This window comes from Lycium ferocissimum, chromosome 2 (genome assembly GCF_029784015.1).
Source record: "Lycium ferocissimum isolate CSIRO_LF1 chromosome 2, AGI_CSIRO_Lferr_CH_V1, whole genome shotgun sequence".
Classification (NCBI taxonomy): domain Eukaryota; kingdom Viridiplantae; phylum Streptophyta; class Magnoliopsida; order Solanales; family Solanaceae; genus Lycium; species Lycium ferocissimum.
The window spans coordinates 70,035,620-70,049,525 of record NC_081343.1 but is presented as its reverse complement, the minus strand read 5'-3'; the positions used below and the strand labels follow the sequence as shown (position 1 = coordinate 70,049,525).

Genomic DNA, 13,906 nt, shown 5'->3' with positions numbered 1-13,906 from the left:
TTTATATTCATGTAATTTTCAAAGTATCTCATTAAATCAATAATGATGGATTCATTGTCACATGCGTATCAATCCATTAATGGGAGTAAATGAAATTATTGTATAGCAAAAAAATATTTAGAAGGATGGGTTTAGACCCATACTTCGTCGTCCATCCTCCATTAAAAAAAAAAAGTGTGGGCCCCATACTAAACACCAACCAATATTTTAAAAAAAAGTGTGGGCCCCATACTAAACACCAACCAATATTTAAAAAAAAAGAAGAAGAAGAAGAAGAAGAAGAAAAAGTGGAACGCACCATCTCCAAACTCACGGAAAAAAAAGTAGACCCATATTAACAAAATCAAACAATATTAAAAAAAAAAAAAAAATGAAAAGTGAATCTCATATTAAAAAAACAAACAATGTCAAAAAAAAAAGTGCACCCCATATTAAAAAATCAAACAATATTCATGTAATTTCCAAAGTATCTCATTAAATCAATAATGATGGATTCATTGCCACATGCGTATCAACCCATTAGTAGGAGCAAATGAAATTAGTGTACAGCAAAAAACATGGACCTCATATTATTGCTTTTTCTTCAAAAGGTTAAGTAGTTAAACCATACAATTTTCTTTCTTTTTTTATATTAGCCTGAGATGTAATCTAGATATTGAATTGTTGTATTTGCTATTCCGGCATGTTATTTATTTGTTATGTTTACTAAAATAAATATACTTAAAATACTTATATTTTAAAATAAGATAGAATTTAATTACTTTTTCATTTTTTTCCTTACTTTAATAAATGTGAAAAAGATTAATGTCATAAAAGAAAAAATAATATTAAATGGAGATCAAATAATTAATAAGGTAAATTAGTGAAATTATAATTCTAATTGACGTTTCCTTAAAAAATCGTGCAAAAGACAACATGACAAGTAAAATGAGCTAAACCAAAAATATTTACCAAAAATTAAAAAATAGTGGTTCTTCATTTAAATAGAAAATCAAATTTCTACTTTGTTTCATTTTAAACATGTAAAATTAATATAATAATTTGAATTAGAATTATTCAAATCAAAATTTGATAAAAATTAATAGGTATTGTTTAGGCCCAATCTACATACATTAACAATAGAATATTTTACACTTTTAAATTAATCGAATTAAAATTCAAAGTATCAACTGGTGCTTAATATTGCTATTGTTTTATCTCAAAAAGAGGAAAATAGTTTCTTTTTAAATAAGTCTTCTCTTTTTAAAAGTATTAATAAATTTTTGCCAACTTTGTATTCGTAGCAAACACTAATATAATAAAGTTTTGGATACGGAGCACAAACTACAATGTTATATTAATCGTGTTTTGAACATCATATATATATCACTTTACTACTATATAGAACAACTGGTTTATAAGCAAGATCGTCGTCTGTCCTTTGATCCCACTTTTTTTAGTGGACCCCACCCTCTCCAAACTCATGGAAAAAAAGTGGACCCCATATTAAAAAAAAAAAAAAAGCAATGTCAAAAAAAAAAAAGTGCACCCCATATATTAAAAAATCAAACAATATTTATGTAATTCCCAAAGTATCCCCATCAAGTCAATAATAGTAGATTCATTGCCACATCGATGTCAACCCATTAGTGGGAGCGAAATGAAATTATTGCGCGGACGTAAAAACATGGACCCCATATTATTGCTTTTTTTCAAAAGGTTAAGTAGGCAAATACGTAATTTCCTTTCTTTTTCTTATATTAGCCGAGATCTAATCTAGATATGTAATTGTTGTATTTGCTATTCCGCCATGTCATTTATTTGTTATGTTTACTAAAATAAATATACTTAAAATATTTATATTTTAAAATAAGATAGAATTTAATTACTTTTTTATTTTTATTCTCACTCTAATAAATGTGAAAAGAGATTAATATTAAATGGAGATCAAATAATGAATAAAGTAAATTAATCCAAATCAAAATTTGATAAAAAATAATAAGTATTTTACACTTTTAAATTAATCGAATTAAAATTGAAAGTATCAGCGATGCTTAAATATTGCCTATTGTTTTATCTCAAAGAGAGGAAAATAGTTTCCTTTTAAACAAGTCTTCTCTTTTAAAAAGTATTAATAAATTTTTGCCGACTTTGTATTCATAGCAAACACGAATATAATAAAAGTTCTAGATACGGAGACAAACTTCTGATGTTATATTAATCGTGTTTTGAACATATATATATATATACATATATATATATATCCAAACACAAACTACGCGCATCTGTATAATCGAAAGTGTTGGGCGTGCGCGAAAGCGCGCGCATCGCCATCTATATATATATATATATATGTCTTGAATATGTCAAGTGTATACATTGACATATAATAGTATACAAGTGTAAATAGAGAGAAGAAGTCGAGGAAGCTATGAGAGATAACTCTGACGAAAGAAATCTCAAGTAAAAAGAATCAGACAATGACATTTGATTTTTTCGGTGAAGCTTCGCCGATTTCTCAGTTAAGCACAACGATCGGTGGTGGAGAAGCGTCAGAGTAGTGATTGTTTACCCTTAAAAGGTACAAATGACTTTATTTAGTGATTTAAAGGACGCGTGGATTGATTTGTATAATCAGCAAGCACAACGAAAATAACATAAAATTAGGCTGGATAGCCTGAGCTCGGAAGAATCTCTCAATGAAGATGCCTCTGTAACGACTTCGGACCTTGAAGAACAATGTGGAACCCGATGCTAAAAACAGAGAAGAATGCTAGTATTTTGCTAAGTGCGTAAAGTGTAAATTGTTAAGCAGTGAATTGGATGTCCTTCCAACATGAAAGTTGGGCTCCTTTTATAGGGGTGAATTCTGGGCCAAAGGCCGATAATCACTCCCTCATAATGTACATTAAGTGTAGTAAATGGCTTTTAATAAAAGAAGTAACTCTTGACTCCATATCCGATTAATGGTCAATATCAGTAATTGCTCCTTCCTTCGTCCACAGCTATTTGTCTGGATTTTTTAGTTTGGTATCACGCGTGATAACCTTCTCCGGAGCTTCGTCATATTAAATTCACAACTGATCTGATTTGCCACGCGTCATCACCTAAATTTGCCACGTATCGTTTCGATTTTTACCTATACAGTGACGACGACAACAACACGGAACGTTTGTGTGTGAGAGACCATAAGAAGAAAGAAAAAACCTCCAATATTCATATTTTTATGGGGTTTGTTGGAAGGTCATATACATTTTCATAGAGAAATTATTTCTATTTTTGAAAATGTAAATAGTAATATTACATAATAAACAATAGTTTATTGTAGTATTATCTTTGTCAAATCTTTAACAGACATCTTAGTGTAATATATAAATAGGATCTGGGGAGGAAAAAGTATATACGAGGGCTTTTACAATTCTACTCTAAAACAAATAAATGTTAATTTATTTCAGTATTATCTCTATATAAGTCCTGATTAAATGTATTCTCTCTAAGGGCTCGTTTGGTTGGGAAACAACTTATCTCGGGATAAGTTATCCCAACCTCAAGGTAGGATAAAATAAGGCTGCAATCTCCGGATAGCTAATTTCGGGATTAGTTATTCCAGATTTTTATTCCAATCAAACTTGAGATAAAAAAAATACTAAAATTTTATTCCTAGACTATTTTTGTTTATCCTTCACACCAAACTAGATTTTTTTTTCAATGATAAATGTACCGAAAGGAACAAGAAGAGAGGCACTATAAATGACCTTATCAACGCAACTTTCAATCCCCTTATCCCATTTTCACTTGTTTCCTCTTTCACTCATTCTCCTCTGCTCTCTCACCCTCTTCAAAACTCTGCTAACAATGGCTTCCACATTATCCACCATTACCCTTCGTTCTCCATCTCACGTTGTTCCCTCAACTGCTAGCTCCACCGCAATTCCTTTCCCCGCGAAAGCCTTAGAACTCCCCCTCCGCACTCCCAAACTCCTCCACCACCGCCGCGCCACCTGCGTCCGCCCTCTCGCCGCCGTCGAAGCACCGGAGAAAGTCGTCACCCTCGGTGATGAAATCTCCAATTTAACCCTTGCCGACGCCCAGAAACTCGTCGAATACCTTCAAGACAAACTCGGTGTCTCCGCCGCATCCTTTGCTCCGGCCGCCGTAGTCGCCGCCCCCGGCGGCGGCGCAGCCGATGCTCCGGCTGTAGTGGAGGAGAAGACGGAATTTGACGTAGTCATTGATGAAGTGCCGAGTAATGCTAGAATTGCGACAATTAAGGCTGTTAGGGCTTTAACTAGCTTGGCTTTGAAAGAGGCTAAGGAATTAATTGAGGGTTTGCCTAAGAAATTTAAGGAGGGAGTTTCTAAGGATGAAGCTGAAGAAGCTAAGAAACAGCTTGAAGAAGCTGGTGCTAAAGTCTCTATTGCTTAATCGAACTTGTGGTAATTAATGTTCATTTTTACTACTTTGTGTTGATTATCTGGGGAAATTACTGTAAGTTTTTTGTGTTTTTGCAAGAGAATTCAGTTGTTAGATATAGTTGTACCCAATTTTCTAAAAATCAAGATTTTTCACTTGTTTTTGCTTACGGTTCTGCATAATTTGTGAATGTTTAGCTAGATTGTTATTGTGTGTTTATATTTGTTTTCATACAGACCTAGTATCTAACACAATTGCTCCACACAAATCCATGTATGTAAGATCAATCAACAATAATTAGATATTCCCTATTTGGGTGGTGAGTTGATTAGTATTTCTTATGCAATTTGGGAGGGGGAGAAAATACTTGAAGGGTAATGTTAATCAGTAATATAACCAATTGTACTCATTCTATGTTTGAACTTTGTTCCAAGAGGTATTGGTTCTCATTTTGGTAACTGGTCTTTAAAATAAGCCGATTCAGTGAGATTCATCTACTGTTAAATGGATTTATCTAGAGTAAAGGGTCAAAAACATACCTAAACTATCACGTTTTTTTGTATTTCATATCTGAACTATCCAAAGTGAGCAAAACACACCTAAACTATCACTATACAGTTAGCAAAACACACATGGACTTATATACTATGGTGTGTGTACTACACTCTCTTTTTTTGTTTAAAAATAGTGCCACGTGGCACTCCACGTGGATAAATAATTCCACTGTGGCAGAAGTTTATTCCACATGGATAAATAAAACGTTTAAAGTTAAAGGGGTAATATGTTTGGGTAAAATTAGAAATCACCGGTCATTGTAAAAAAATTGTAAAATTCACATTGGATATTCTCTTCTTCTCTGACATTGGTCTCATCTCTGTTGTGGATGGTGTCTTGTTTTCCCCTGTTAAGCTTCAATTTCATCATGGATTCCATATTAGTTGTTGATTTTCTTTAAAAAAAAGTTAGGGTTCTTCATGTCACAAAATATTGGGGATTTTGTATAAAAATTTAGGGTTTTAAATATAATGAAGAAGAAATAAATGAGAAAAATCTGCACAGGAGAAGAAGAAATGAAGAAAAATGGTTGAGAAATGATGAAGAAGAAAGGGGAGAGCTTAGGGTTTTAAAGGATTAATTGGAAAATTTAAAAAATAAAAATAATAATGAGTCAGCAAAATATAACTGTTACCTATGCCAAATGGATCAAAATTTTTTGATAAAATTTTGCTTCACGCGCTTTTAGGTGAGTGAGGTCAAACATTTAGTCTAGTCAGCGTCCAGGTGTGTTTTGCTAACTGTATAGTGATAGTTTAGGTGTGTTTCTTTCACTTCGGATAGTTCAGGTATGAAACACAAAAAAACGTGATAGTTTAGGTGTGTTTTTGATCCTTTACTCATTTATCTATGGTACTTCTGTAAGGGGTCGTCCGGTAGCTGGTTAGAGTTATGCAGACATTAGTAATACATATATTACTTATCCAAGTACTCCATCTATTTCAATTTATGTGAACCCATTTCCTTATTAGTCCATACGAAAGAATAACCTTTTTATATTTGGAAACAATTTACGCTTTTATGCAATGATTTATAGGCTACACAAAGTATATGTGACTATCAACATCACAAGTTTAAAGTCTTCTCTACTTTCTTAAACTCCATGCCCAGTCAAATGGGTTTACATAAATTGAAACGGAGGGAGTATTAGTTATTTTATTCCGCCTTCTGTCATGCATAAAATAATAGTATATAGATTCCCTCATAACTTATACTATATTTATTAGTTGTGTAGGTTTCTAAATTGCAAACAAAACACTGTGCTGATTTTATACGTGAATAACTAACCTCATAACCAGCTGGCAAACGTGATATTATTTATGCAGAATTTAGTACCTACATAACTCACCTCCAAACCAGCTACCAAACGACCCCTAAATAACTTGCTTTAAAATGATCGGGAAGAATTATGTTATATGGTCAAACCTCTATATAATTGTAATTCGTTATAACAACATTTCACTATAACGGCTTGATTTTCTTCAAAACCGATTTTTCATGTTATATTTTACTTCCGTATATCAGCATTCTACCTATAATAATGGTGACATTCATTATAGTGATACATTCTTTGTAAAATTATCTCTCTATAACAGTCATACTCAAATATTGTATAATAGTAATATTTTGTAAGAAACATATTATTTACAAAAATAAAATATTAAAATATTTATGATAACCATCATAATGTCATGCACATAGTAAATTTCAAGTACAAATATTTAAAAATCCTCAATTATACTATTAAGCTCTTTTGACAGAGTTTAAGAGAAAGCCATTGAATTCTCTTTTTGCTGAGAGTATGGACATTATCACTAAAAGACTAGAATTTATGAAACAACCTACAATTGGAATTCTTACGTAAAACTTATAATAAATTTTCAATTAATTTTGTATGCATATTTTCCTTAGATTTTATTTTTTTATCATTATGGTTCACATAGTTATGGATTTCTTAGTAATTTATTTGTCTTTTCAATTTTCAATTAATGAAATATGAAAATCAATTGAGGTTTTAAAATTAACAAGTAATTGGTTTCATTTATAACATAAAAAGTACAAAAAAATAATTTTTTGCCTACTTTTATTTATAACAGCTAAATGAGATCTAAACATCAAATGCAATATACATATATAACAACACCTCACTATAACAATTATGAAATTTTTGAACAAACGTTGCCATTATAGAGAGGTTTGATTGTAGTTGATTTCTTTTCTCATCTGCCTAAACCGTTATGGGCGTAGTTACCTATGTTGGTAGTCGGTGGAATTGTTGCACGTGTTAGCTTGTTACAAAAGCCAAAGCCGTTGTGGACGGAGTTACCTAGGTCGTTAGTTTGTGGAATTGTCGCACGTGTTGGCTCGTTACAAAAGCATAAGCCATTGTGGGCGGAGTTATCTATGCTGGTAGTCAGTGGAATTATTGCACGTGTTGGATCGTTACAAACGTGTAAGCCATGATGTGCGGAGTTACCTATACTGTTAGTCGGTGGAATTGTCGCACGTGTTGGCTCGTTACAAAAGCCTAAGCCGTTATGGGCGGAGTTAGCTATGCTGGTAGTCGGTGGAATTGTCGGAGTTAGCTATGCTGGTAGTCGGTGGAATTGTCGCACGTGTTGGCTCGTTACAAAAGCCTAAGCCGTTATGGGCGGAGTTAGCTATGCTGATAGTCGGTGGAATTGTTGCACGTGTTGACTCGTTACAAAAGTCTAAGCCATGGTGGGCGGAGTTACCTATGCAGATAGTCGGTGGAATTGTCGCACGCGTTGGCTAGTTACAAAAAGAAAGTGTGACGAGATGCTTTAGGGTTAGGATATGGTTCACGAAACATGTGACTTACCAGTAATCTCATGTTTTTGTTGTTCATGCCTTTATGGATCTGATAGTAGAATTTATCATTTACTAGTTGATCAACGCTTCAAATGTGTTGTGCATCTTCTGTGCTTTCCTTGTATTCATGATATTTGGTTATCGTCTACCTTAATTGGAGTAATTTAGATATTACTTTTCTTGATTATTCTTGTTATTGCAGCCTGCAGGATTGCTACAATGGCAGTTCAAATTCACTATGTATGACAGACTGTAGAAATTTACAAAATAAGTTTACACTCAAATGAATTTGGGGAACAAAAACTAAAATAGAAAAAATGGGGACTATTTTCAATGTGTACGACTGGAAATCGGAAGGGGTCGTTTGGTAATGCCAACTTAGATGCCAATGAAGAAAGTATACACATTTTGTTATTAAAAACATAACATCCAATATTACCTTTGGCTAGCAGGTGTTTGAATTTTTCTTTTTCTGTTTCACTGTTTGTATTGGATGCAGCTCCTAGAATCATAAGTTAATTGAAGTGCTTATATAAAGCAGATCATTGGGAGATCAAATAAGATTATCAAACCAGTTATGAACACGTCTTAGTTTATGTAGGCGTTGGGTGAAAATTAAAGTGTTTATAAGTTAAAATCAGCCCAAAATTATAAGTGGTCACCGTCAACTTGTGACTTAAACATCTTTTGTTGGAGTAACAAAAATCATACACATATTTGCTTTATAGTTTCATCATATGAGATGCTTAAGGACTTGGTTTTGAAATAAAGGAAATCTATCCATTGGTATGTGAATTTAAATAATTTAAAGTGAAACAATAAAGAGGTAGATTGAAATTGACAATAAGAAATTTCAATTTATTGTAGTAAATATTATGAAAGCTTAGAAATAAAATCAGCTTACATATAAATGCAAAAAATATTATACTAGTAATTCATATATCTAATCAAGTAAATACGAGCTCATTTTCCACTTAAAGTTTTGATAGATGCACATTTCAAAAGAAGTGTATATTCACTTTTTAATCAAACGTAACTTGAATTTTGTTTAAATCATCGGCATAAATATGTTTATTGTATTTCTTGTTTTGATTTCACGAGTTGAAAATATCATTTGCCATTTGATAATTTACTCATTTGTGAATATGCTTACATATATTTTTAGGACTAAACGCTTGACCCTTTATACAATTAAAAATATAATAGAAATTATTATTTATACGCAATTTTTATTATGCATATAGGATTTAAATGTTGGATGTTGAAATCTCTTGTATCTAAAAGTTGGTTATATTTTAAGATTGGTTAGTGTATTTTTCTAATATATTTAAGTTATATTATATTTATTTATATAAAATATTTTGGTTTAATTAGGTCCAAAAAATTAGCGATTAAAACTCTTCGAACAGAACTTTTCCAGAAGGTTGAGGATTCAGCAACAAGATGGTATTTAGGGGCCTTTTGGCTTATCTTAACAAAAGAAGATAATAAGCTGAAAATAACTTATAAGTCAAAAAAAAGTAAGTTAGGCTACCCTAACTTACTTTTTTAAACTTATTTTAAACATAAAATGATTTATAAGTTGTAAGTAGAAACGTTAAAAAAAGCCGAAAACGAACATAAAATTTGTTTTTCAAGAATCTATAATCTAAGCCAAACGGGCTCTTACTAGGAAGAAATGAAACAAAGACCATCATCAAATATTGTAATGAGATGGATAAGTTCGGATTCAAGTGTGGAAAATAAATTATTTTTTAATGAAAAATATTAAAATTAAAAAGAGGGAAAGAGAAAAACGAGAGCGGTAAAATGGGCGGAGGATTCAAATTTCAAGGAAATACCTTAAAATTTTCACTGTAACTAGTACTTACCCACCGCCTTCATCCTGGGAATTTTTATGCAGCCTTTCATTTATCACATTACATCTCAACCGTCCGTCCACTTCTCTATTACAGTAATCCAACTCTATCTTGCATCCTGAAATGACAGAGAGTTAATGAAATTGTCCTGGAAATTTTCTAAGGCATATTACATCTCAACCGTCCAGCTCTCTCATTTGACGATTGAAACGCAAAATTAGCAAACTGTACAAATATATAATTTTTGTCCAAACGCAAGCCAAAATAGAAAAATAGACACACCCCCTGTATGCTCTCTGTTGTTTCTACAAGGCTCATTTACTCTCTCTCTCTCTCAAAGAACGAACAGTCACCGCGATATCTTAAAAGTTGAAAATCAGGTTTTTTCCATTTCTCTTTTCTTGTTTTCCTTCTTTTTTCTGTGCAGTTTTCTTGAATATCAAAAGTCATCTCTTTTTATTCGTTTCCCTGTTATCGTTTTCGTGTATATGCCTTTTAAGGACTAGAAAATGGAATCCCGAACCCTAGGTTTATGGAAATTTTGAATCTTTAATCTTTTTACGTTTCTTTATGGTGTTTTATCTCTGTGTCTGTGATTCTTGTTTTTTGTTTTTGAGAATTTTTCTCAGCTAGGCTATTTAATTTTTTCTTCTCGTTTGCAGATTTGAATCGCCATAAAACTGAAGTGAATTTAAGTTTTGTTACCTTTTTTGGATATGTCTAGTGACGAAAACACAGAGAAGACCACAGCCCTAGCTGAGTTGTCAGCTGAAACCCTAATGGCTGATGCTGGTATTGGTCCTGGACCCGGGTTGCCTGATGAGGCGCCTCGGGTTTCTCAAGTTGACCACGAACCGGTTGTTAACGGAAATGTGGATAACGGTGCTCCTACCGAGCTATTAGTTGTTGCCAGTGGGGATACCGCGAAAGGGATTAAGGAGGTCGATGGTGATGGGATTTCTCTTTTGGTGGACGTTCATAGTTCACTTGAAAATGTTAAGGGAATGAACGGAGAGGAGAATGTAGCTGATACTAAGGCAGATGAGATGGTTGATGCTGTTGATGGGGATACTGCAGAGGATAATAACGATACGGAAGATGAGATGGTTGATCCTGTTGATGGGGATACTGCAGAGGATAATAACGATAGGGAAGATGAGATGATTGATCCTGTTGATGGGGATACTGCAGAGGATAATAACGATAGGGAAGATGAGATGATTGATGCTGTTGATGGGGATACTGCAGAGGATAATAACGATAGGGATGATACGAATGTTTATAAAGTTGGTGATTTTGTGTGGGGAAAGGTTACGAGTCATCCGTGGTGGCCAGGGCGTGTGTATGATTCTTCCTGTGCTGCAGAAAAAGCTATGAAGTATTATCGAACAGGGTCATTGCTAGTTGCATACTTTGGAGATTTCTCGTATTCTTGGCGCCCTCCATCTCAGTTGGTACCTTTTGTGGACAACTTTGAACAAATGTCGAAGCAAAGCGCTTCCAAGAGCTTCTTAAAAGCTGTTCAAAAGGCCGTGGATGAAATTAGTATACTTATGGAGTTTGATATGTGCATCTCGGAAGATAGTCGTGCTGGACTTAGTTGGCCATTGGCAGAGAATGGTGGAATTAAAAAGGGTGTTCCAGTGCCTGAAGGAGTCTCAGCTGTCAGACTCTTACTTTCTCAGTATGAACCTGCTGGGATACTTAAAGGTCTAAAACATCTTGCACAAAACAATTCTAATTCCAATATACTTGAGTTTGCTGTCTTGAAAGGTTGGCTATCTGCTTTTTATCGTGCCAAATGTGGACGCCCTTTGGCTTTATATTGTGAACCCGTGCCTGTTGAAGGCCTCGAGGACAAGAAGAAGGATCAAGATGTTGATGCAAATGACTTCAGCATACCAATTGAGGTTCCTATTAAGGGTCCATCAGAAGAAGAAACTCCAAATTCTGGCTCTGCAAAGTCTCCAAAGACTGCTTCTGACAAGATTTATCACAAAAGGAAGCAAAAAAGTGTGGCTGAACTTATGGGAGAGAACGCCAAGCCCAAAGGTAAGAAGAAAACTGCAGAAGATTCTACACCTTCATCTGCAGAAACATCTGACAAGAAAAGGAAGAAGTCTAGTGAGAAAGCTAACAGTGTTGATGAAAAAAATGGTAAGAGGGCCAGCAAGAAGTCTGGTGACACTGACTTGGCAAAAAAAAAGGAACTTAGAGTTTCAATTCCTGAGCATGATGAACTTGGCAATCAGCGGGACATGAATGCGAGCCCTTTATCAAGGGAAAGAAAGAAGAGCAAGTATTTGTCACCTCCTTATACAAGCCCGAAGTGGAATGCAGGAAAATCAAGCTTCAAGAGAGAACTGGAAGTAGAATCTCAGAAAGTTTCTGATATTACCAGGATGGGTGAGCGGATGACAAAGGCTGCTCGGGATCTTTTGTCTTCTCCTGATGCAAACCATGGCAACGAGGCTGTCAAGGAGAAAACGGCTGAATGGTTTGATGATGTTGACAAGAGTTCTCGGATGGGAAAGCGAAGCTCTAGGACTTCTGACACCATGAATATCGATTCATCGGTGAATGAGGTACTGTCTGAGGTTCAGTCTACTGCTCTCAACCCTCTTTCATTGAGGAATGGATCTGTTGAGAAGGCCAAAGGTTTTGTTTCCTCTTTCAGGAACTCAGTGTATTTAGATGGATCAAACTACAAGCAATATCACAAAAAAACTGGAAACAAGAGAAAATCTCTGGATGATACTAAATCACCGGAGTCTGTTCCTTCACATGCAAAGAAGCGGAAGACTAATAAAGCATCTGGGCCTTCTAATCAGGGAACAGAAGATGAGGAAGTAGGTAGAGAAACTTCATCTGCGATTTTGACTGTGACATTTTCAACTGGTGTTTCTTTGCCATCAGAGGATGAAATTATCCAAATATATAACAAGTTTGGGGAACTGAATAAAAAGGAAACAAAAATGTTATATGATTCAAACGCTGTTCAAATTGTCTACATGCGTGGTCCAGATGCTGAAGAGGCCTTCAAACAATCAGTGAGGCAAAATCCTTTTGGTGCTGCGGATGTCATCTTTACTCTCAGGAATCCCTCCCCAAACTCTGAGATTCCACTTTCCTCGCTGATAGCAAGTAAGGGGAAGAAGTCAGAGGTAAAACTAATCAAGCAGAAGCTGAAGGGGATGGCCACACTCTTGGAAAAATGTAAGGGTAAGATTACGATTGAGGAGAAATTGGAGTTGGAGAGTGAGATAAAAGGCTTGCTGGAGAAGGTAAGTACTGCGCCCACATCAACTAACCCATAGGGGGGATCCTTGCATACTAGGATGTGAAGCTGGTTGGTTTAGCTGAACGTGTTCTCCTTTTGTTGATAGTGTTAGTATATTGTCCAGCTTATGTTAATTAGGAGCATAGGATGTTAGCTACAATTGATTTGCTCTAATTACTACTACAGTTGCATTTACTTTGATTAATATGGTGTAGTTATGAGCTGCTGCTGCTTTTGGGTTACCTGAATCTGCAGTCCTATGCAAACCCAACCCCCCCCCCCCCCGGGCCCCGCCCCCCTTTTTCTTTCCCCCAAGAAAAACCAAAGCTAAAATAGAAGTACAAATGCTCTAACCTTCTCAACCAAAGCTAAAATAGAAGTACAAATGCTCTAACCTTCTCCATTTATGAACATTCTAGTCAAGGTATATATTTGCCAAAAGATCTTGATCTGCACTTGGAGATAGTCGCCTGTATTGCTCGTTGATTGCAAGGATACACTTGTTTCTGTGTCATTTGCTGAGTCTACTATTTGCACGTTCAGAGAGGCAATTTATACCGGAAATTGGCTTGTTTGTAGATGCAAGGGCATTATAAACTTTGTATTATCACGTGACTGCATCAACTGTTTGGAAATAGTTGACTGCAGAATTTTTGTCTTTAAATCAACGACAGCGTGGACATTCAATTACCTCGGAAATGTATGGTCTGGGATGCCAATAAATGTCTGTGAAAAGTTGCATCTGTGCTAAGCCAAGAACAATATCGAAGTTCTACTAACCAGATTATCAAAGCACAGATCTCGCGGAAACCTATTGTGTTCCTAAAAGCAGTTATGCATACATCAAGTTTGGTACCAGACTCGCTCATAATTAGGGTTGTCAATGGTACAGTTCAGACGGTTATTTTATAAAATTTATACTACAACAATTTTTTGGTTATTTCATTTTGTAGAACCAAAATTAAAGTTTTTGAAACCGTCCCATCAT

At 34.7% G+C, this 13,906-nt stretch overlaps 2 protein-coding genes across 2 annotated transcripts; both read left to right on the top strand.

The window, feature by feature from the left end:
• Positions 1 to 3,760: 3,760 nt before the first annotated feature.
• LOC132047209 (large ribosomal subunit protein bL12c) lies at positions 3,761 to 4,561 on the top strand. The gene has a single exon (XM_059438169.1). It carries the CDS (start codon positions 3,835 to 3,837, stop codon positions 4,402 to 4,404), a length of 570 nt encoding a protein of 189 aa, XP_059294152.1. The 5' UTR covers positions 3,761 to 3,834; the 3' UTR covers positions 4,405 to 4,561.
• Positions 4,562 to 9,699: 5,138 nt separating this feature from the next.
• LOC132047208 (PWWP domain-containing protein 6) lies at positions 9,700 to 13,142 on the top strand. The gene is made up of 2 exons (XM_059438168.1): positions 9,700 to 10,018; positions 10,301 to 13,142. Exon 2 carries the CDS (start codon positions 10,355 to 10,357, stop codon positions 12,953 to 12,955), a length of 2,601 nt encoding a protein of 866 aa, XP_059294151.1. The 5' UTR covers positions 9,700 to 10,018; positions 10,301 to 10,354; the 3' UTR covers positions 12,956 to 13,142.
• Positions 13,143 to 13,906: the final 764 nt, after the last annotated feature.